This window comes from Babylonia areolata, chromosome 18 (genome assembly GCF_041734735.1).
Source record: "Babylonia areolata isolate BAREFJ2019XMU chromosome 18, ASM4173473v1, whole genome shotgun sequence".
Classification (NCBI taxonomy): domain Eukaryota; kingdom Metazoa; phylum Mollusca; class Gastropoda; order Neogastropoda; family Buccinidae; genus Babylonia; species Babylonia areolata.
The window spans coordinates 42,914,480-42,939,051 of NC_134893.1; the positions used below are offsets into that span (position 1 = coordinate 42,914,480).

The window sequence follows — 24,572 nt, forward strand, 5'->3', positions numbered from 1 at the left end:
ATGCATTCATCATTTATTATCGTATGAGAGTAAAATCATCAAAGAAAACAGCCGATGTATGTAGTAATAGTATATACCAACCCAACACCTAGCTCAAGTGATGGCGAAGGTGTATGTCTTCTACATACCAAACAAAGCCATAATCAATCACATGTATTTCGTTACCAATATGAAAACATGTTACAGCTACAATGTGTACAGTTGACACAAATGACACGTGTTTACACACCAGCAAATAAAACACACACCACAAAAATATGCATATGTACACATGATGTATATATATAGGTAACAGAAATTTGTAACACTGCACAAAAAGAAAATAATGAAGCTGTAAAATATGCTATATCAAACTTACTGTAATAAATAGGTTTCCAAAAGCCAAGAGGGAAAAAAAGGGATACTAAATATCTCTACAAAAAGCCAATCTATGCAGGAAGCTGCCCATATCAGTCTCATTCCATACTGGATTATTTCTGAATACTTTCCACACGTTTTACTAATATTCTAAAACATTTGAAATAAATACAAATTGAAATAAATAAACATGTTGTTAAATACATATATATATATATATATATCTTAAAAACAAGCTTTATTACCAGTTTACAAAAGCCAAAATAAGGGAGTGGAACTATTATGTGTAAGCTGAAACCACCCTTGCTACGAACTTTCTGCAGCTCTTAATTATTGACCATTTGAAAAATGATTCCATATAAACCAAAAAGAATACAACGAGGCTGAAAACTATTTTCATAATACTGAAACTGAAAGGAATATATCTCCCAAAACTTGAGCTTAAACAAAATTAAAAGTGTCAACTATTGTAAACCTCATCAATGACTGCTTGGGCTGCAATTTTATCGTTTTTTTCAAAAATAGAATTTTCACTGAAAGGTTTATAATGAATTATGAAGTATGGTTTGATGGAATCAGGAGAAGTGGAATCAGAGGTATTACAATCACTATCAGAACACATGTTTTGTTCGGCACCTCCTCCCCCCCACCTACCCCCAAACTCTGAATCCTAAATTCTTTGAGCAGAGAACATAATCTTACCTAAGTTCTTTGAGCAGAGAACAAAGGTGATGGAGAGAAAACGAATCTAAGTACAAATGATCTGTTAAAACCATACTGGTTAAAAAAATTGTGTTAATGTGTGTACAAACACACGTGAGTTCAGGTGTATCCTTGCATGAAGTGTAAATTGTTAATAGAAAGTAACTTTTAAAAAAAGCAAGACAAACATTTTTTTTCTTGGAGGGGTGAGGGGAGGGGGGGAGTTGGGGATTATCAAAGTGTTAAAAACCAATTTCATGAACAGTAATGTGTATGTACATTCATGATCCATGAAGCTGGCATAAAAATATGGTATACACTGTTTATCACGATGCTATTATCATTGTACAATCTGAATATACAGCACTTATCAAATGTAGCATTATGAAAAATTGTTCAATAGACAAAAAACATTAGCACATTTCAGTTCATGCTTTGAACTACAGAAGAGAAATGGGTTTGAAGTATATATTAAAAAGAACAACAACACAACAACAAAAATACTTAAGACAAGTAAACGACACAACCTATAAGAAGCATACACACTTCACTCTTGTATTTCATTCATGGTGTTCTACATGAAAAAAAATTAAAAAAAAAAAAATCCCCCCCAATCCCCCACACCCAAAAATGGGTAAGGTGGTATGAATTGTTTCCCTTTCATCCTTGTAGTATCAACTTGCCCAAAAGCTTAACCATCCAGGTCGTAATGAAAAAGTATTCAAAAGTGAACTTCTAAATGAAAAACATTGAGCATTTAATTGTGCCATCATAACCACCAACAATCATCATTAAGAAATATGCTTTTCTAACCTTCATTATCATCACTGATCAAACAAGAGTGAAAACAAAATCGAGAGGACTAAACACTGGCATGCAAAATGGACCATTTTGAAAACAAGTGCTCCTGTTCAGTTGACTGGAACAGTGTAAAATGTGAAGCTAGTTAGCAACTGAATGAACAGAGCACCCTGGAGATGCATCACAACAGTAATAAGAATCAAGATAAAATGTCGGCTTGAGTCTGTTATCACGTCTTTCTTCATTAAAGCAGATAAAATAAGAGGATGCTCTGCACTGGTAGCCATTATATCAATATATTCCTGTCATTTTCAGCATCTCTCTCTCACACATATATCTAATTCATTTCCTCATTTCATAACCTCAAACGTAGGAAGATTACACTCTGTCCATTTTCATGTTCTTTTATCTCATACCTGTCAAGTTTTCTCTTTCCCGCAACATTTTACAGCTCAGTTCCCAGTTTTTGTAGACTGATACCAAACTATGAGTCAAATTTCCTCTGACAATAAAAGCCCAATGAAATACATAAAAAAAACGTAAAGCCCACTGGAATAGTCATATATGATATTGCCATTTCTGAATCAGTAACACCTTACTTTTACATGTGTTTCCGTAACATTCATAGCTCAACACTGAATATTCAATATCTTTCCATATATCTTGTCAATTAAGTATTACCAATCCAACGATTATATAATCTGATTATTATCATCAAAGTTTTCCCTTCTTTACTCATCATCAATTAAGTTGCTTGCATACTGCAAAGCACACACCTTTATCGTAATATCAGACATGAAGCATTTGAAGTATGTTGTAAAACCACCCAATATTGACAGTTCACAAAGGACTTAGATAATCTCACACACTTATTTTCCGGCATAATTGAAGCTTCAGAAAAAGATGCAGGCTTAAGAGAGCAAACAAGAGCAATCATTAAAAAAACAAAAAAACAAGTACAGACAAAATATAGTGTACGAACAATGATATATTTTTCTTATTACAACACACACACACACAAGCTACAGGCATATAAACCTCACTCCACACACTCCTCCTCCCACTCCAATGCACACATAAGGGAACAATGACACTGAAAAGAAAGGCTGATTTCTATCAATAAATTTTTCACATGATCTAACTGTACATTTTAAATGGAAGACTGTGTTGTTCCCCCCCCCCCCACCAGCCCCCCCACCCCACCCCACCCCGCCCCCCCACCCGCACAACTTCAACAAGCACACTCATAACTGCAAGATATAAATTGTGTGAGCAGGTCCCGGTAGCTTCAGTTACAATTGATCAAGCTCAAGAGTGAAAAAAACATAATTTACACACAATGAATTATTTACTTATAAAAAAAATTGTTGAATTTCAATTATATTAACCACCAGTAGATAATTGGGTTTGCAGAATGAATGACCATCACCATTTCTATTTTCAGACAGGAGTAAAAGCTGACAATAAAAAAACAAAACAAAACACACACACAAAAAACACACATATGAAAGAGCATTCACACAGTCCAATTGCATGAATGACTAATATCATCAAGAGGGAAAATGATAGCTTAAAAAATATATGTAGTTTTCACTCTATATCCACTGGCATCTCAGACGCGTGTGTGCGTGCATGTTTTAAATATAGCATTTTATTCCTTCGTATTAAAAAGAAATCTGATGAATAGATAAGCCAGACTTAAACCGAGTTACAGAAGACATCTGACAAACTGTGTAACCGTGTATACATATACATTTATGCAGTCTGAAAATCAAATTCAGACATGTTCCTGAAATGAACACAACAAAATGGTGGAAGAAATGAATGGAAGGAACAAATAAAACAAAACAATGCATAGATAGATGATGTGTAAAAAAGTCAGCAAAATGTTTTAACTACATCTATCAGAACATGGAAACTCGAACTTAAATTCTTGAATAAAAGGAATGCACAAAGAACATGACCTAAAATTAAAATAACATACTTGTTCAGATAAAAATGCAACACAGTACCTTCTTTTTTTTTTTTATGTCCATTTGTCAAACTATCAAATTTGTTAAATGAAATCTAGCACTGTTTGATGACTTACAAAGCAAAAAGTACTGAATGCTTCAATAACAAATTTAATCTTATATAAAAAAAAAACAAAAAAAAACAACAACAACAAAAAAAAAACAACAACAAACAAACACACACCAAAAAAAAAGAAAAAAAAAGATAACACACAAGCAAACAAAAAACAACAACAAACACACACAAAAAAAGACCACAAAAAAACCACAACGACAAAGTATGACATTAAAACAATCTTAACAATCATAACAATGTCTTACTGAGCTGTAAGAAGAATCATTCAGGCATTGTTTCTTGAAAAAAATATCAAATGCGACTGGCCGCAATGTATGACATATAAATGTACTTGCCTATGCGCTGCATGCAGACAGTGTCTATCAGTGTGCATACATGCTAGGAGCATGCGCAAGCATACATGCAAGACTGGTCTTTTGCAGGAAATGACACAATTATGAATACATGGTTTCTTAAATCATCTAGGATGTCATGTCACAGCAACAGCTGGATAAAGATGAATGAAACAAACCAAACAATAAATAACAAACAAAAAAACCAAACACACCTTGCATTCTGTGCATCTATTGTCTTTTGACTCGGGCTTTAGATCTTGTCTGGAAGCTAAAAAGAATAGCTTTACCCCCATTAAATAAATTCTACTGGATATATTTTGTCCCCCTCCCCACAGCTTCCTATTCTTCCCTTCTTCTCCCACAATGATAGTTTTAACCGCTACATAATGATGGAAATAAAATCAAGATATCATTACACAATTACTCAAAAAAGGCACCAAAAATGGTGATGTAAGATACATCTTTGAAACAGATTTGGAAAATAAAATCACATTCTCACGTTCACTCGAACAAGCTGACACTGAGGGTGAAGAGACAAGCTAATTAGTTTCCACATACAACATATTAACAGATTCCAGTACCTCTTTTGGAAAAAAAAAAAGAAAAAAAGAAGAAGAAAAAACGTTAATGTTCTCTAAATATTACAGAACTATCATCATGTCTCTTGTTAAAAGCAAACAAGCAACTAAGCAGTTACATACATGATTTTTTTCTTCATAAAAAACCTAAGAATTACCACATGAATAATATGTCATGATTAAGAAAACTTAAAAGTTTGCTCCATTCCTTTCCTTTTACATATATAAAAAACAACAACAAAGTGCAAACAACATACAAAACACTCAATAAATCAGTTTTTTTCTTCTCCTGATTTCTCTTCCAGTCACTCTTGACAGAAAAAAAGCACTTCATTCATACCCCAAACCGTAATCCAGTGAATGCTTTCACACTGTAGTTCTATAGGAAAAGGCACGCAATATTCTCCATCTGTGACGTTTCATTCGTGGCTCCATTCCATGATGAGTGAGTGCAAACATGCAGTCCACTCCACAAGACGCTCCTCAGCCTGCCCCTGCAGTACAAGTTTACAACATCTCAGTCCTCACTGCCGTCAGGAACAAGGCTTTCTGTCTGGTAGCTGCCCTGTGCTTCACTTGTAAGTATCATCGCCAACTAACACTGCACATGGCCTTAGCCCGACACATAGCACACTCTCTACTGTCTCAGGCTAGTTTCCACATCACCACTGTTCAGAGGTACAATGTCCACCTGCCAGCTTCTTGCTCAACTCCCATTAGTTTTGAACAATTCTTGCCACACATAACTCGACTCTGACCTCAGGGAAAATGAAAAAATGTCATAAACTGAAAGGGAGGAAAGAGGCAGGGAAGGGGTTGTGGTGGGGACTGAAAGAAACTGGAGCGAAACAACAAAGGAAGGAAATCAAGATCTCAGCTTTGAACGGGCTGCTTGCAGGAAGACGAAAGAAAAGTAGACCATATAGCCACAACAATACAAGAAGAAACAAGTCTGAAAATGATGTACAACTCAACTTCACAAGTGGTGTAGGTTTGCACATCATTCTTTTTTGCTATTTTTTTTTCTATGCAGATCTTCTCATTAAAAATAAACCTGCTTTTGCCTTGTCAACTCCATTTTTGTTTGGAGCTTAAAAAGAAGAAGAAGAAGAAAAAATCCAAAATGCATCTCATTAGGCACTTGTGACTGAATTCAATGTTAGAGAAACAAATGAAAATGATCTTCAGCCCGAATCTGTTCACTTCTGATCCTGTTGCCTTCAATGTAACATCAACTATACCTACAAGCTTTAATAGTCTGCTGCACAACTACTACTATTGAATTTTAAACAAAAGATGTTCTATCACAAAAGAAGATCTGTTCAAAGTAATGAACAAGATAAGTAAAATGTGACTTTTCCTAGGTGAGTATCTACGTTAACTAAACATCTGCAATGGAGCACACAGATGTGTGGCAAACTAAAAAGTTTTCTAATCATAACTGTTAACGGTTTCCGTCACAACCAAAGCGCCAGTCATGAGTTCAGGTGAAGAAGGCATTTGGGGTTGGTAGGCCACATGGCCCTGAAGTTAAAGCATCAGGCACAAAAGGAGAACACAAATGAACAAGCCAGGAAACACACTGAATGCTTTCATTTTTTTTCTTTTCTTTTGGGTCTGAATATAAAAGCTCAATCTTCAGCACGAGAGAGAGTAAAAACATAGTAAAACAAAATGATAGATAGGGAGTAAAAAAAACAAAACAAAAAAAACAACAACCAACAAACCCCAACAAAACAATCCTACTCAGAAATAAAACCAGTCACAGCTAAACTGCATGTTATCATTCTATCTCTGGCTGGGGGATGAGCAGAAAGGTACTGCTGATCACCTGATGGATCAACACAAGTCTGTTGCCCAGCAGATGAACAGAACAGATGGGAGAAGAGGGTGGGAAGAGGAGTCGTCTCCCTTCCCCAGCACCCTCTCCCTTGCATAAGAGTGAACACTGGCTCTGGCCACTGGCCATTGCAGCGGGGCTGCAGCAGGGAGTTGTTGGAGGAGGGGTGGGGTTGCCCCCCCACTCCCCTGTGGGATGTGGCGCTAAGACGGAGGTGTGGTGCCTGAGGAGTCCGTAGTTGTGGTTTTTAGTAATGTGTACACATCGTCCACACCTGCAAGGTTCTCAAAGAAGGGTATGAGGCCCAACAGCTCTCTGTCATCCATGTCGTCAAACCAGGAGGACACTGGGACCTGTCACCAAGACACACACACATCCCACGTTACAAATCTTGCATGAAAATCAACTGACAAAAGCATCAAACCAAGCTATCAAAATCCACGTTCAATGCTGAACAAAACTGTCCGAAGTGGTATTTATTCCCATCGGAAAAAAACATTTGTTGAACACAGCTGACATTACAGTTGCTGTTTTCCTTTCTTTATCTTCTTTTGACTGATAAATTTATAAAAATAGCAGTAAAACAGCTGTTGAATATTCACCCAATTCTCTGGTTACAAAAGTATGTTCACACACATCAACAAGTACTAAAATAATTGCCCAAATCCTTCATTTTCCTTCAGCTAGTATTAACACTTGGACTCCTGGAGCTATTTGTACTTTTTGCAAAAAAACAACATCACTTACCTCTAAAAAAAAAATAGATATAAAATTTCAAAAATTAAAATATTGTACAAAAGTAAGTAAATGCACGTTTTCTAGAAGGAAAATAAAAGGATGATGTAATTATCACATATTCAACGGAGACAGGACGAGGGAAAATTAATTAAGATTTCTAGATAAACGATACACAAAATATTTTGAAAAAGAAAGAAGAAAATTAAAGTCTGTGTATTCTATTGGTGGAAACAGTGATAAAATATTTGCAAATGTATTTGACAAAACAACCAAGTGAAATTATATTGTTTTTCTCCACTGCTATGTTGTTCTAAACATAAGCACTATGTATAAAAACATACATACTTCCCATCCATATTACCACAAAAACCTGTACACAATATTACAATATAAAAGCTCATTGAAAACATCATTTTGGCTAGAAGCTATCTGGAGGGTTTCATATTAAATGAAAATCCCAAAATGAAGATTTCAAGCTAAAACATTGGGGTTTTTTCCCCCAAAATCAATTCCAACACAACCTCATCCCTTACCTGTCGTTGTATGTTGAAGCATGTAACCATTTTACCGTTAACCATAGTCGCTCCAGTTGACCTACAACAATATTACTTTTGTTTTCTATCATGAGGAAAAAAAACCCAAATCAATACCAAGTCAAAACTAGCTGAGATACTGCTCAAAACACGCATCAAGGAGTGAAAGGCTTATCTAACTTTTTTATTTAAACAAATTCAGTTACAATACAAAATGCAGTATGTTTACATCAAAACACACTGTACAAAAATGACAGACCAAACATGAAAGAAGAACAGAAACCAAAAATCAGGACTCACAGCATTGTCTGGGTGGAAGATGTATGAAGCAGGTGAATTGTCAATGATCACCACTTTGTTCAAATCCCGTCCTAACCGACTCAAATCCTGTAACATAAGGAATGAAACACATATTATTACATTATGAAACAGTATAAGAGGGATCATACAGACACGAATCCAAAAGCTTGAGTCAAAGTCCAAAAGCAGTGTTTATTGTGTGCATGTGTGCATGCATATATATATTTCATGATGCACACATTTTTTAAAAAAATAATAATAATATATCAGACATCAATGTAGACTTAACTTACACACAAACACACAAATGCAATACAAGAAAAGTATTACAAACAAAGTACACAAATACAAGACTGGAGGGCATGACAAAAGCAACAGCAAAAAAAGAAGAAAAAAAAAGAAGTATATATATGTTGTTTTTTTTATATTTATATTATGACTGGCAAACATAGTACCGTGGGGAAAAAGCCATATTAAGCAGATGCATTTGTTTATAATTATCATTATTATCATTTTTATGGGAGAGGGATAATGATGTTTCATTTTAAGGCATTTCTATTATCACTGGCAAACATAGTATTGTGTGAATAAGGCCAAATCAAGTGGATGCAAGGTGCATGTGATTAAATGGGTGGGGTGGTGTTTCGGGTTATTTTTAATGGGCGAGGTGCGATAGAGAATGTTTCCATTTAAAGCAGCCAGCATTAATCAGCATGTAACCGTCTTAAAACACAAATTTTATCATTTATGTTTTCAAACTTCTTCTATGTTTATTATGACCTTTCAGCTTGGACACTTCTCAATATAAACTCCAAAGTGCTTTTGGACTGTAAAACCAAATGTTTTATGCATGAGCATGAAGGTTATCACCAAAGCCAGGCAGTCCTGTAAAAATGACACAGTTCAAATGTGCTGGTAACTCCCGTGATCAAATCTTAAAGTGTTATAGCTTTTTCCAGACCAACATAGCTTTCCAGTTTGGATAGTTTAGGATATATTCATAACACGGTGTGATCATTCATTTCTCAATGCCATTTCATCACCAGAATTTTTTTAATTTTAACCAATTTGTTTAGAAGCCAGTCAATGAACAGTACTGTCGAGAATAGGTGTAGGGGAAAATGAAAACTTCGTGGTGACTGGCTCAGGCTGATATAACCAAAACTTTCACTGGCTGATGGTTGTGTGCCACAAACCCCTTGGACTGATTATCTCCCTTCCACTGCAGTTTGCTCTTCCTATCAATCTTTAATTTTATCAAATTATTTAATCTTCAATCACTGCTTGATATTTGCTACTTCAGTATAATTTTCATTCCCAATGCAGCATTCTGAAGCTAGATGGGGTAAGCTCTGCTCAAAACATAGAAGTAGCATGTCTGCCACTGTATGGCGTTCAATAATTTTAGCAATCAGATTAACTTTGTTTCATGTTGATCTTCATATACAAAAACCAGTACAAACATGACAGCTTCATTCCGGTCTGATAGACGTAATTACAAACCTTTACATAATTTCCCCTGTGAAAGACGCAGGATTCCCTGAAGAGCCTTGCTCGAAACACGTTCCACTTGTCCAGCAGGTCAGCCACTGGATCAGCATACTGTAACAAAGAGTGGTATTCTATCACAAGCCGTCCTCGTTTTTTCACCTGCACTGGACTTCACAAAGACTGGAAAGAAAACACCTTTTGTCTGAGAATTACAAGAACATTTAATTGCTGACAGCGTTTTGTGACAGCTTTTATGTCATGTGAAAATCTATGAACATGAGCAAGTTTAATCATCAACCACAAGACATTCTCTTTGCTAGCAGATAACCATTAATTATAGCATTCAAAGATAAGAAGGAAATAGTTATGTCTGCAGAATCCATGGTCCTTTCTGCAAGTAAATATGGTGTATCCATTTTGTATATGTGAACTGTGTGTCTTTCTTGTGTGAATACACATAATTGATGCGTGTTTCTGCCAATGATAAGTGAAATATTTTGTGTTTGCATTCTGTGTACATGAATAAGCAAGTGTGTATGCGCATGGGCATGCAAGCATGAGTGTATCTCTGCTGTAGCTTTGAAGTGCAATGTATTTGACATGCTCTGGACACATTCAATGGATCATAAACTGATACTTATGACATATCTATCAACTGTTGTCTCACCTTTGCCAGGCTAGCAGTGAAAAGGACACATTCAAACAGTTCACCCATACGTTGCAAAAACTCATCTACATGAGGACGCTTCAGCACGTACACCTGCAAATGAGACATCGTGAACTGATCAATCAAGAGAATAAACACATGCACATAATAACATGTATGGATGATACAATTATGTTGATGCGTCTCTGGCATAAAAAGAACACAACAGCAGTTCAAGAAAAAACAGACTTTGTCTCATAGCATAAACCAAAACACAAGGTTTCTGATTCAAATGCCAAAAAAGCTACTGTCTCAGTGTCTGTTCCAATGTTTTGTTTCATCTTCAAAGCCTTATTGATTTTCTAAAAATTTATTTGTTATCAAAAATGTTTTTGTTTTTTTTTTACAGCAATTCAGACAAAGTATATAATGTGTTTCAGCAATTCTGACAAAATACATAATGTGTTTTCCATCAGCTGAAATGGTGTCACACCTAACACAGTAGTAAATAATTAGATTTCTGGTTGTTTTTTTACTTTGCCTACACACACACACACACACACACACACAAACAATAAGTGAGAGCAATGGGGTGGGGCTGTGGTTTCTACATTTGTTTAATTAAAGAAGTGGGTTTTCAGGGAAGACTTGAATGAAGTGAAGAAGAAGAGTTCTTGATCTGCACAAAGCACTGGCTACAGGCAGTTGGGCCATGAAAAGAGAAAGAATTCTGACCAAAGGACTTTATTCTGACAGAGGGGATGCAAAGCAGACAAGTACCAGAAAAAGAATGGCGCAGACAGGATGAGATGTGTATGTGAATGTTATCTGTAAGATCTCAGGGCAGTCACAGAAAATAGATGAGAAACAGACACATGCATATGTGTAGTTGATTCTGAACTGGACAGGTAGCCAGTGAAGAGACTGTAAGAGTGGTGTGACACATTCCTGTCTAGTGACTTGCAGGCTAACCTAGTGGCACTGTTCTGGACCTTTTGGAGCTTTTTAAGAAGGTACTTAGGTGAGTCAGCCAGGAGACCATACAATGATCAAGTCTAGACAAGACCAACAACAGACCAGTGCTCTTGTAGCTTCAGTGGAGAGCAAATGTTGAATGGAACTGAATTTCCGGATTCCTAAAAAGGATGCTTTACAGGCTACTGAATGCATGCTACTTGAAGGAAATTGTAGGATCAAATAAGATACTGTATACTGAAGAAGAAACAGACATATTGTTAATGCCAATGCAGATAGACGCAGGAAGATAAGGGTTATTCTGAAATTCAAAGGGAGGAAAGAGCATGATTTCTGTTTTCTCTTCACTGAATTGAAGCATGTTTAGTGTCACCATTGTTTTAAATTTGCAATGCAGTTCTGGGAGCCTGTGATCATGTTGCTGAGTTCAGAAATGTATTAGTACATGCCTAATTTTCATACACAGCTGTTTAGTCTCTTACCCCTGTATGTGTACCTGTAAGAGCCCAATGTCTGGACGAACCCACCTGTTTACCACTCAAGACATCACTCAATTGGCTCTATTTATAGGATGTTTTAAAAATATGTCATAAAATATACATTTCTGGAACAAAAGGTTGTGGCATTAAAATCTGGACATGGAATAATGGCTTACTAGTCGATTTGTTGCAACAATAAAAACAAGGGTAAAAAAATATCCTTGAAAAAAAAAGAAGAAAGAAGACATACCTGATGAACAGTGCCGTCTATTTCAACTGGCACTATAAAATCTGCATTGCTGATTGGCTGCAACATAAAAACAATTTATTATAAATTACAAAAACACACTTATGATAAAGATGAAACATCAATCCTTTCTTGGTATTTCGTCCCTATCTCAATCAGTTATAGAAATTTATACTGTGAAATGAAATCAATAACAAATCACCTTTCTGTACTGCTAACAGCTGCTCCAGCCTCTCATACATCCCCTCATCTTTGAAAACACTCTAACACTGCGAAAGTATATCTCTCACGCACTCATACACAATGCAATGCCTATTCATACGCTTGTGCTTTACAACTTCTTTTGGAGCTACATGGCTGGCTCTACAATATGTTCACTCCAATGCACAAATGGTGAGTTTTTTTTAAAAGTGTCATTCTGCTTGTCTCATGACCACTATGATCCTAAGCTCTTTCCATGGAGGCAAGGCACACTTTTTTTTTTTTTTTTCTAAAACATTCCAACCTTTGTAAGAGCCAACAGATAAAGATGTCTTGTTTAAAACCCGACTTTTACTGTATTTATGTCCAGATTCTGATCTCATTTTCGATTAACTTCATTTTCATGGAACAAAGTTTTAAAGGAAACAAGTACATCATAACAAATATTTATTGTTCTTAGAGATTAAAAAAATATTTTTATGCACATATATGATTAATAACGTATCAGCAACAAAGTTATTAAGTATATTTATAACATATACACAACAACAACAAAGTTATTAAGTATGCAATGACTATGCATGAACCACTGTACCTTAAAAGAGCTATGTACAAGAGTTTCATCCAAGTCGATGACAACACATTTTCTGTCCTCATCCTGTTTGAGGACAGTGGGCAAGAGATACCTCTCAGTAGGCTGAAACCAAACAGAAGGCAGGACTGCATTAACGAGCACAAACTCTCACGACATTTCCTGAAACATCCCTGTAATAAAAAGTTACATCAGTTACTGAATTTCACAATACCCTTATGACAGTCATAATACATATTTTTATCATACGTATTTATGACAGTCACAATATGCACTTTATTTTCTGGTATCTTAAACTGCAGATGGTGGCATCAGGGATAAAAGAAATGAGAGAAATGTATGAAACACTAATCACTGGGTACAGCAATGGTGAGAAAGCAATTTATACAATTGACAAGCAAACCATCATGATAATCATAATGAACAGTGCAAAGCACAGACATACAAGCAGAGACAGCAATAAGTGTAGTAGAGAAAATAAGTAAACATCAACATATTCTAATTTCGTTTATTCATGAGTTCTGCCTTGGAACTCTTGACCAATCAGAGAGAGAGAGAGAGAGAGAATTTGTTTTCTCAACCCTGCTTAATGCTGGGGTCTACCATAAAATGGAGACAGTGATCCCAAGTTCATGCTCTGATCTTACAGTGACCTCAATTCACAGTGATCCTAAGTTCATGCTCTGCTCTTACAGTGACCTCAATTTCAATTTCTCCTCTGCTGCTACACTGCACTGGCTGTGGCCCACTCCAAGGCAGTGTTACTGCCTGAATTTGTGACAAGGGAACTCCACTCCTGAGCAAGAACTCGCCTATCCACTCCATAGGGTCACTCACTGGCTCAGTGACTGAGTTACTGTTGTCATCAACATGGAGCTTAGCTGGTAGTGTTTTGTAAACACATTGAATCAGTCAGTCATTGTTAATCACCTAGAAAGTGACCTGCTGAAGTAAAAAGTCTCCTTGGTGGGTGATTTCATTACAGTTTTTCTGTGGGTTGGCACAGGGACTGGACTGAATATGTCTGCGTATGTCTGTGTACTGGGATGCCAGGATAAGCAGAATTTGATAATGCTACAAAAAGGATACATGTCAAAGAGCAGAAAACACAAACACACATTCACATACGATGTGTGCACAGGTTTGTGCAGAATAACACAATGAAGGCATGAGTATGATGAACAAGGAAGAGAGACATGTAATGATGTATACACTACAACCATTACAATTCATCATTCTGATGCAAGAGTTACTCCCCATTGCTTTTTCTTGTCAACAATTTTTGTCTCAGGCTGAAGACTGAACAAAACTGCAAAGATTCTGACAGACAGACAGGCAGAAAGTGCATTACCATACAAGAAATTAACAAACATGTACAAAATCAAAATGGGTTAAAAAGGCTTATGCTACTGATCATTTGCATAATTTGTTTTTAAACATCACTTGAAATTTATCTTGAGATAATTCTTATAGAAGGTCACTGAAAAACAACAGAAAGAAAATCAACAACTGTTTGTCTGGGAAAGACTTTCCAATTAATCAAATGTCACCACATATTCCCTAGTTTGAAGCTTCTGCTGCTGGAATTTATGTAGACAGTAGTTACAAAGACCAAGATTTAAGTTAACATTGGACGCATTCTCTAATGCAGACAGTAACTGTGGATTACAACACACACGTTCTCTTTCAATCAACCTATGAATAAAATAGGATTGAAATCATTATATAATCAATAACAGTTTAGACTCACCATGGGGTTGCCATTCTCTTCCACAGTGGGAACTTGGCAGTTGGTGGGAGCATTTTTGTTGTTGTTGTTGTTGTTGTTCCCAAAACAACAGAAGAATGAACTAAACAGACCTCGGCTTCGTGGCTTCTTCAACGTTGGCGCCGGCGTACCTGAAATGAAAAAATATATACGTATAATTTCCACCGTAAGTATAAAAAAACTTCTTCTTTTTTTTTAATTAAAAAAAAAAAAGAAAAAGAAAAAGAAAAAAAGAAAAGAACTAAAACAAGAGAACAGGAAAGCTTTGCCGGAATCATCCTATGTATACTACAGCTTTACATGACAGGCACAAGGGATCATGATGTAGTTTTCCTAAGAATAAAAAAGTAAGATTCTTAAAATACTCAGGCTACTGAATAACTGGGTGGATCATGGAAGAGGTGAAAGTGGGTGCATTACATCCTCAGGCAAAGTTATACCCTGTGTCATATGACCAATGGAGGTGTTGCTCCGTAGCTGCAGGTCGTATAGTCCAATTTCCAGTTCCATTCTGCAAAAGCCTGTGGATCTACTTCTAACACTTTTGCTGTCTGATCAGAGGTCTTGTGGAAGAGTTGATAGAAAGCATAGAAAATTCAAAAGAATTTTAAAAAATGAGAGAAAAAAACAATTTTGCAGGAAAATGCAGTTTTGTGACTTGTGTATGGCAACATCAGGATTCAGTCCTCACAGTTCAATCTCATGGAATTTTGCTTCAGACTCAGCTAATTTAAATGAACAACCTGTATTCTGTGTGTATCACAAGCATATATGAAATATGCTGTTTTCAAGTACGTCCAGTTATCAAAAAACAACAACATAAAAAAAGTTTACAGATCTATATCAGTAGAAACTTGTCTAAAGAACAAGATCTTTAGTTCAGTTTTCTTGACAGGAACTTCAACTGATGTGCTGTTGCATGATACTGGACGACAAAAACACTGGACTCTGACTTGTATGTGCCAACTGCTATCCAATTTCTTATCAAGCGACAAAGTGAACTGGGGGACACACACACAAACGTCAAAACAACCATCCACCCCCACGCTACACACACATCAAATGCTCTCTCTCTCTTTGTCTCTTTCTACCAATTATGCTCTCCCCATTTATCTGCCCTGGCATACTGATGGAAATAATCTTAGTTACTGTGTCAAGTACTGATGTATATTATGATTTGTACATTGTAGATGTACATACAGTGAGTAACAAAAAACAAACAAACAAAAAACCCCAAAAAACACACACAAAAAAAACCACAACAAACTAACATACCTACTTACTTTTCACCTCCTATCCCCTGCATAATTTGCTAAAAATTATAGCTGAGGAAAGTGTAAACTGTCAAATAACAAGACAGCAAAAAACATTCAGAAAAAGACAGACAGAAACTGAGAAAGAAGATCATAGACAGGAAAATGTCATCGTAATTTGTACATTGTGTTGTCCAACAACAACCACACCAAATTATAAGTATCACCACCAACTGACTGAGATCATATAATATATGCATGCGTTTGTGTGCATGTGCATGCAAATATATGTCTGTGTGAAGTAAGTTGGATCAAAATCTGTAAAACTGCCCACATTTGCAACAAGATTTCAACTGAATTATGACTGATAACTGAGAACACAATGTACAGCAGACGTCAGTACTCTGAAAAATACAATTCTTCTTGCCTATTTACACAACTGACACTAGAGTTTCAATCTGGTTTGTGGGCGTCTGTTAATCAAAAAAGTGTCAATGGATTGGCCCAGTTTTCCTGCTGATATTTTACATTTGTGAGTGAGAGATTGAGTGAATGTGTTTGTGTGTGTGTGTGTGATTAGGGGGGAGGAAGGAGGGGTTCAGGGTGCAACTGTATTAGGTGCAATCCATAAAAAATAAAATAGTAAAATTTCAATCTCAAAATGGGAAAGCATTCATAAAATAACTGATTAAATCATGACTCTGGAAACAGCATTGTTTCACTTTGCATAAATTTATTTGACTTTACATCTTAAAGATTTTATTGAAGTTATAAAAATAATTATATTCAATGGCAATTCAACACTAACACTAGTACTGTAACAGTAACACTAAATTCTGTTAAAATATTTTAATAGTAAATACTATTCAATAAATGTGTTAAGATATTTTAATTAATACTATTCAACAGTAATTTATCAGTTAGCATTTTCATTAATTCCTAAATGTGATAAAAGAGGATCGCTTATTAAAATGTACTACAATGACTTTGCCCTGTTCATCCTTAGCTTAAAACTGCATCAAATGCCTTGTTCAGTTCCTGTATTTCTTAAATGAACTAAATAAGGTAAATTCAAAGCCACTTGAAACATGCAGTCTGTTGCAGTGGAGATTAAACTAAGACGCACACTAAATGAACTATCACAGCAACAACAACAGCTGTAACATTGTTCAGTATTCATATTCAGGTGAAGCACCAGCTGATGAAGAGAACACTCAAAATTAAATAGGTAAGCATCCAATTACTGAATCATGCAGCCATACTGATCTAAAACTGACCCCATTTATTCATTTCTTCTAACCCAACCCACCCCTCCCAATTCTTTTAAATGTTCATATACAATATATATTACATATATAGAGAGATTATGATTGAAGTGTACATAATTATGACAGTCGTGATACGACTGTACGTATATATATTTTTAAGTGTTGAGCTAAACTTAGGAGTTCAGAGGCTACACCTCAAATGCTCACACACTGTCTATGGTGGAGCGTCTCTAAATCAATATATATATATATATATATATTTTAATATTAAAAAAAAGAGTTAAAAGTATGTCTTTTATACCAATCTGTGCATAAGATTATGCACAAAATTAATACATTTATGATGATTATCATCCTTAAATATTAAATAATCAATACTATCAATTATCATTTAATAGGGCTTAAAGTTTTAAAAACAGTTACCCCACCATGTCTGTGAAGAACAACAACAAAAAGGTTTGTACCTGATCGTGAAAATATCCACTTCAGTAGCTGCGAAATGTGGAACACTAGCCCTCCCCAACAATTAACTGGAGCTGGAGCTGCAAATAGTTCCTCTTCTCTGAAATAAGGGGAACTGGCTCGAGACATAGAGTCATCACCGTCACTGTCATCTGGCCCTACTTTGAAGAAAACAGTCCTTGGTGGTGCCTCTGTCTCTCTTCCCTTCCCCCTCTTGTGGCTGTGACTTTTACTTCTGAATTTACCGATCATTGTCCTCACACTTGGGCACCAAGACACAATGAAAAAACAGCTGTCAATGAGACACTGCCTGCTACCATTAACTCTACTGAGACATCACCACAGATCTGATTCAGTGATTGTGACATCAGCAGTGCAGCTAGTTTCCACTTTGTCCCATGAAGAAGCCCCACATTACCAAATCAACCAGTGACTGAGTGAGTCACAACTCAACCCAGTCTACTCAGCAACCTTGGCACAGACACAAAACAATCCCCACAGACCACAAGAGGATGAAGGATGGCTACAACTTCAAAAACTTTCTCCCACTTCAACTGTCTTGTTCCAGCGAAAAAGACGAAATATTGACTGCCACACAGGTCACATGGCAGTCCACAATGCTCAATACGCCCAGGGGCATGGATGACTAATACCCAAGCCCATGACAACATATGGCAAGAGCTAGCGAGGAAAACAGCTGATATATCTTCACTCTATAGTCTATATATCTGCTGCAGCAGCTGTAGGTGAAATCAATACAGTTGATCCAGGTTACGCTTATAAATGTATACATAAAAGGCAAGCTATTTCCTCTGGTATTTAGGATATGTTTGGTGAACTGTAAAGATTTCGGTTTTACTCCATACTTATCAATTACATTTGTTTGATTTTAAAGAATAGATATTGATTACTGCTGCTGTATAATAATTCTAAAATTTAAAAAAATGTATTCAAGCAGATCTCTAACACAAGTTTTTTCTTTCTTTTTTAATGACAGAATATAGTGTCTTTTTCAAGTGTTTTTGATATTCACATGAATTAACAAACTATCAGTTTCTAAAATGGTAAAAATTAAAATGTAGCTATTAGACCATTCCCAAACAAGAAACAACAGAAACAGCAGAAAGAACCACCATATCATGAATCTGAAAAAGCTTTACACTGAATCCACTAAGACAAATACTAATTTCAAAAACAGGCTGAAAATGACTACTTTCAAAACAATTATGGGGATGACCTAGACTGGCTTTTGTTGCTGTCGCTGTCTCAATATCTTTGCCCCTCCAGTGGTACATCCCACACATTCCAGTTCACACTGACACAACCATCTCTTCCTTCCTTCCTTCTCTATCAGTCTTTGTCTGAATTTTTTTTTTTCATTTCAACTTCTCCAATACTTGGCCCCACCAAACAAATTCTTGGTTCTCCTGCAGTCAAAGTGCCAGCTAATGAGCATTGCACAAGATAAACTGATCAACAGACTACTATCAAGTCACAATGGGGTCACTCAAAGGAGACGCTGTATTGCTGCCAGATCATTTTCGTGCTCTTCAATATTACATGTGTATTAATAACAATGCTACATTATTTTCTTTTCAGTAACTAAGTAAGAACAAGACATTTACAACAAATTTCAAAATATAAAATAAACAAATGTATCAACAGTAATAATACAAATAAATAATCAAGACTAAAACAGGAGCAAAAAGAAAAGTATCTCGATGATAAATTCATCTGTGTTCCATCCCTGGATCTACTTTTGGAAGTCAATCCAAATAAAACTGGTGAAGTCATTCAGCACTTTTTGCAAGTATTACATACTTTCACAACATTTCAACACTAATTTGTACCAGAATAACAAATTTGATGTCCACTAACTTGTCTAAGTCTTAGCTTGTGCAAATGAAAAAAGCTAGGGTTAATTTCATCAGTAACTGAGATAAAAGTTAAATGTTTAGGTAACCACAGGCATGTGTCTGTATCATTCTCACAAAAGCACAATCGCATATATCAATTAAAACAAATAAACATAACTTTTAGAAATAAAAAAGATTTGTGCACCATCACAGATTCTGTGAAAATGAAGTATCAAAATTCAAATTTATTCAACACTGCAAGAAAAAAATATCATTAAACTGTGGGACCAGATGATACTAAATATAATCTTTTTTTTCTGGAAAAAGGATTTTTAAGAATGTCACAAATTGAAATTAACAATGAAGTGTACCACAAAAATCACTGATCTTCCACCATACATACTGATGATAAAAGTAAAAGCGAATGAACAGTGGATCTATCCTATGTTTACGCTATGCAGACAGCACTTAGTTAAAGCACAAGCACCAGTCATCCAATCTGACCTAGTGGTAGTGATTAGCTCATTTAGGTCAAGTGAGATGGTGCTGTACAGATTGGACTATGGCTGAGCATAAGTACCATCAGGTTGGAAACATTTGCTTAGTTCTATACCACTTGCAAAAACTAGTAAACGTTACTACTGATCTGCATCTTGATGAAAATAAACCAAATTCATTGTAAATCGGGGTGTGGTTTTTTTTGTTTGTTTTTATTTATAAAGCTGTAATGCATATTGGGAACCCTCCACAAATCTAAGGAAGCAAGAGAAGAAGATTCATCAGACAGCATAATTCATCAGTGTATCCTTCTGTTGCTATTGCTGTTTTTGAATAAAGGGAATTTAACACCTTTTTACTGTCCAATCCACTACTGTCTACATCAGGAAGTAAAGAGTTCAAACAAGAAGCAAGCCAAAAACATAACTTGATTTACTTTTAGTTTAAATACCATTTGAAGTACAAGCCTTTTTTGGTTTAAAAATTAAGACTAATACTAATAATACAATACTGTGGCACGACTTGAAAAGCCTAAAGTTCTGAATTCAAACTGTCAACACAAAAGAATTTACATATCTTCCTCTTTTTGACACATGATTGTCTCTCTCCCTCTGAGCTGGGTAATGCACGGGAGTTACGGGAGACAAAGTAACACTGAAAACATTTTCACCTTAGTTTTCAAGTTTTACTAAAAGGATCTATTTATTCAGCCATTCAACAGCATAAACACGAAAACAGAAATTATGGAAATGATTATTTTCAAAGCTAGATGAAACTTGAAAGCCCAAATTTTAAATTCATCTAAAAAAAATGTGGTCATTTTTACCCCCATAATTGGACTTTCTGACAAATGGTTTATGACACTGACAAATGAATATGGAACCAGGCAGTAAATTATCCCCTCGCTCCTGTGTGTGTGTGTGTGTGTGTGTGTGTGTGTGTCTCCCCCAGCATGTGCGTGTTTGTGTGTGCTTGCATGCACACATGTTCATCATCATTATTAAATGTTATGTTTCTATATTTTTGTATGAGACACAAACTGACAAAGAGACTGTGAAAGACAGACTGAGAGTGAGACTCAGTGAGAGAGGTCAAATACCCCATTAACTAGGTATTTGGTCTTCATCTTGGGAATATAATGGACATGTATACTTGAACATTACTTGTGTTATCAGTGCACTTTTGTTGCAATATCTATAGGCGGCACTATCATTGATATTGGCTAAAAACAAGGCCAGATGAAATGCCATTCAAATGTTTGCTCTGAAATCTATACACTCCCCCAACCCCCCTGGCAAAAAAAAAAAAAAAAAAAAAAAAAAAAAAAAACCCAAAAACTGTCTTGTTCTTTTTAAATATAAAATATTTATATTCTTTATAAATATAACATATTTATATAAATCAAACAAACATCATAAGTATAGGGCAATACCAAAGCTGGCAACATGAACATGTCAGAAACAAAACATACCACCAAAATTTACCATATCAATAATGAAATTTAAATATAAATGCACACAATCAGCTCATTAAAACTCTGGTCTAAGGCTTCTGTCTATTGCCTCAGTCTGGGCCAGTCGCTTTGATAAAATATAAAAGCATCTCTATTGCCTCAGTTTGGGCCAGTCGCTTTGAAAAAATATAAAAGCATCATCGTCATTTATAATACACATGGATTCATTTTCTAAAATTATGCAATAAAAATCAAATAGCAGACTAGTATACTGTATATTCAGCTAAAGAATTTATGATTTTATCTGCACTGCCACTGGACATCTTTCATTGTTTCAGATTCTTCAGCAATTCTGTTTATGGAACAACTTCTATTGATCAAGCCACCATCCTAAATCATCAATTTCTAAATTCTATGCCACAAGAAGCTTAGTTAGTCAGTACTTATGCCACTTTTTGCCACTTGGACCACTGTGAAGAAGACAAATGCATTACAAATTATGCATTATAGTTTTTTGGACAGTACCATGAACACTGATTTTGCATGATAACAGAGAAAACGTTTTCGGGCACACAATCTTCATTTAACTATTCCAGCCTTGAATCATTTTCCTTTATGGGCTCACGAATTACTATGACAATCATCAATGAACTTCAATATTATATATATATATATATATGTATCTAATCTTTTTTCAAATATCATAATCAGTGTAAGCTTAGCTAAGAAGTAACTTAAAAAAAAAAAACAAAAAAAAAAAAACAACAACACAGCCACCACCAACCCATCATCTGCTACATATACGTCAGTTAAGTCAGCCACTGAACCAGTGGCTTCAAATTAATAACAATGTAAAAAAAAAAAAAAAAAAAAATATATATATATATATAAACTATATATATATATATATATGTGTGTGTGTGTGTGTGTGTGTGTGTGTGATATGGAGAGAGAGAGAGAGAGAGAGAGAGAGAGAGAGAGAGAGAGAGAGAGACTCAGAGAGAGAGAGAGAGAAAGAGGTTGCGTATTGGCCACAGGCATCATTACAATTGCATTGGGTTTGGTGGGGATGAAAATGAAGTAGTGGCAAAAATATCTTCACTGTACACTCTGATATACATACAATAATCTTATCATACATTCATAGCATCTAGTATGTTACATACTACACAACAAATTGTCCTCAGTGTAGTTTATAAGAGAGAGAGAGAGAGAGAGAGAGAGAGAGAGAGAGAGAGAGATGAATCTGTCTTTTATTATTTTCATGAGCTTTTACTGAAAAATACATGCTTACTCACTACTGGCACACTGTTTATGTGCATCAAACTATGAATGCATGCACAACAATCTTTTTTTTCATTTTTTGTGGTGGCACACATCACAGATTATAAGTATCTGAAATGAAAGACTGGTTTGTGATATTTTCTGTGCTAAAGTTGGGCATTACATATACTGATAAACGAGATATGTTTAAAAATGGAAAGGAAAAGCAGCCACCTCTCTGTCCACCTGACAGAGTGCTGTTTACAGCTCCGACTGCGTACTTGCCTACTGGTTGCCCAGCAAGTTTTGGTCGTCACGTCAGTCATGTGCATAGTACTGGGGCTCAAACTGCATAACTACATCGATTGCTCTGATCGCGCTGCTAAATGATCTGATAACAATTCTGTGACAGTACACGTGTGCGCGTCCCGTTCTCGCAAATGGGGGTAACAATAATAACCTGCTTCTGCGTAACATCTTGTTTACGATGCAACAGCAGACATGCAGTCAGACCCGATAACTCTGCTGTTTTCGAAATCGCCGTTTAGGAACTCCCACCTCATTTTATTTTAGCAAAACTCAAAGCATTTATACAATGATGACATATGCGCTTTCCTTCTGAATATAATATACGTCCACACCGCAATAACATGTTGCCCCATTAGCCCTTTTATCGACAAATACTTTGCAGACAAGGCAGCAGGTGCCTTCGCATTCCAGCACTTCAGCGCCATTTTTAAGACCACTTGCAAGCAACTGGCTTACCTTTTTCCGATGCGGGAAATGTATTGAGAAGTTCATCTTCCCTGCTAACCTGGGTGATAATGGACGTACTGTCCATCTAGACGACAGCTAATACATCCGGAGGGCGGCGTCTTTGCTTTCTAAAAAGTTACAACTTCTACAGAAACAGACTAGATCTATTATATTGACTATGGCTTCCAACGTAAATATCGCACTGAGAGTACACTCATGAATATTAATGAGAAACTGAACCGCAGCAACACTGCAACCAATAATTTTATGCGTGGCTAATTTCTGTTAAAAAATAAACTTTGGGTATTACTGATGCTACTTTTGTAATTTGCAAACATCATCCCAAGGATGTTAAAGAAAAGCCAATTCCTTCAGGTCAAGATATCTCGGATCCTGACCTTTCACCAGACGAGCCAATCAAATGGAAAGAATGTGGGAAGGCTCTTTACCCCAGTCAACATGGTCTGTAGTTCAGCGTATCAACAGGTTATTTGCTTGTATTTTACATTACCTAGAAACAGCTTGTGTTGGCTCTGTAGTTTGTAAGTTCTCGTTGGGACTGGAAAATACGCACTTCTTGTCACCATTAACAAAGAACGCACGGATAATCGGGAAACAATTCCTATCATCGTTTGTTTTTTCAACAGGACTTGTGCAAAGTCGGTGACCGAATGAAACTTTGAACAGGGTAAAATTCAGTCAAGGTGCGTGACCCCGCTTCGAGGTCACAACAATGAAAAGAATAGGGAAACATGTTTACCACATGGGAGTAGGGCCCGGGATGCAGAACTAGCATAACAAATGGAAAAAATACATGCGATGCAGGTATTCGTAAAGTTAACTTGTTAAGATATATATTGTCGATTTTCAACACTGACACACAAACGCACTGCACAAACAAGCGCACGCACGCGCCGCGGCGCGCGTGTGTATGTGCATTTTCAGTGCTCTCCCTCTCTCTCACTCTGTGTGTGTGTGTGTGTGTGTGTGTGTTATGATACCGGCCCAATACCGGCACTACACAATGCTCAAGCCTTGAGAAAACACATGAAGTGATGATTGACTTCTGCCTAAGCCGGCCATTACTGAATC

The 24,572-nt window shown here is 36.1% G+C and overlaps 1 protein-coding gene across 2 annotated transcripts; it reads right to left on the bottom strand.

The window, feature by feature from the left end:
• Positions 1 to 23,760, bottom strand: LOC143292787 (carboxy-terminal domain RNA polymerase II polypeptide A small phosphatase 1-like). Of its 2 annotated transcripts, none has more exons than XM_076603360.1 (8): positions 23,490 to 23,760; positions 14,654 to 14,802; positions 12,907 to 13,008; positions 12,114 to 12,170; positions 10,431 to 10,523; positions 9,776 to 9,874; positions 8,273 to 8,359; positions 1 to 7,054 (listed from the first exon to the last, which is right to left on the bottom strand). In XM_076603360.1, the coding sequence occupies exons 1-8, from the start codon at positions 23,563 to 23,565 to the stop codon at positions 6,905 to 6,907; spliced, it is 813 nt and encodes a 270-aa protein (XP_076459475.1). In that variant the 5' UTR covers positions 23,566 to 23,760; the 3' UTR covers positions 1 to 6,904. The 2 variants fall into 2 exon arrangements, with proteins under 2 accessions (XP_076459475.1, XP_076459474.1); XM_076603359.1 differs by lacking the exon at positions 23,490 to 23,760 and adding an exon at positions 17,657 to 18,210.
• Between the last annotated feature and the right edge of the window lie 812 nt (positions 23,761 to 24,572).

Excerpts from the sequence above, each read along its gene's own strand:
- LOC143292787 (XM_076603359.1), bottom strand. The coding sequence starts at position 17,906 with ATGATCGGTAAATTCAGAAGTAAAAGTCACAGCCACAAGAGGGGGAAG. Across the intron at positions 12,171-12,906 it reads TTGTACATAGCTCTTTTAAG|CCAATCAGCAATGCAGATTT; the intron begins GTACAGTGGTTC and ends TTTATGTTGCAG. Across the intron at positions 9,875-10,430 it reads TCACTGCTAGCCTGGCAAAG|TATGCTGATCCAGTGGCTGA; the intron begins GTGAGACAACAG and ends TCTTTGTTACAG.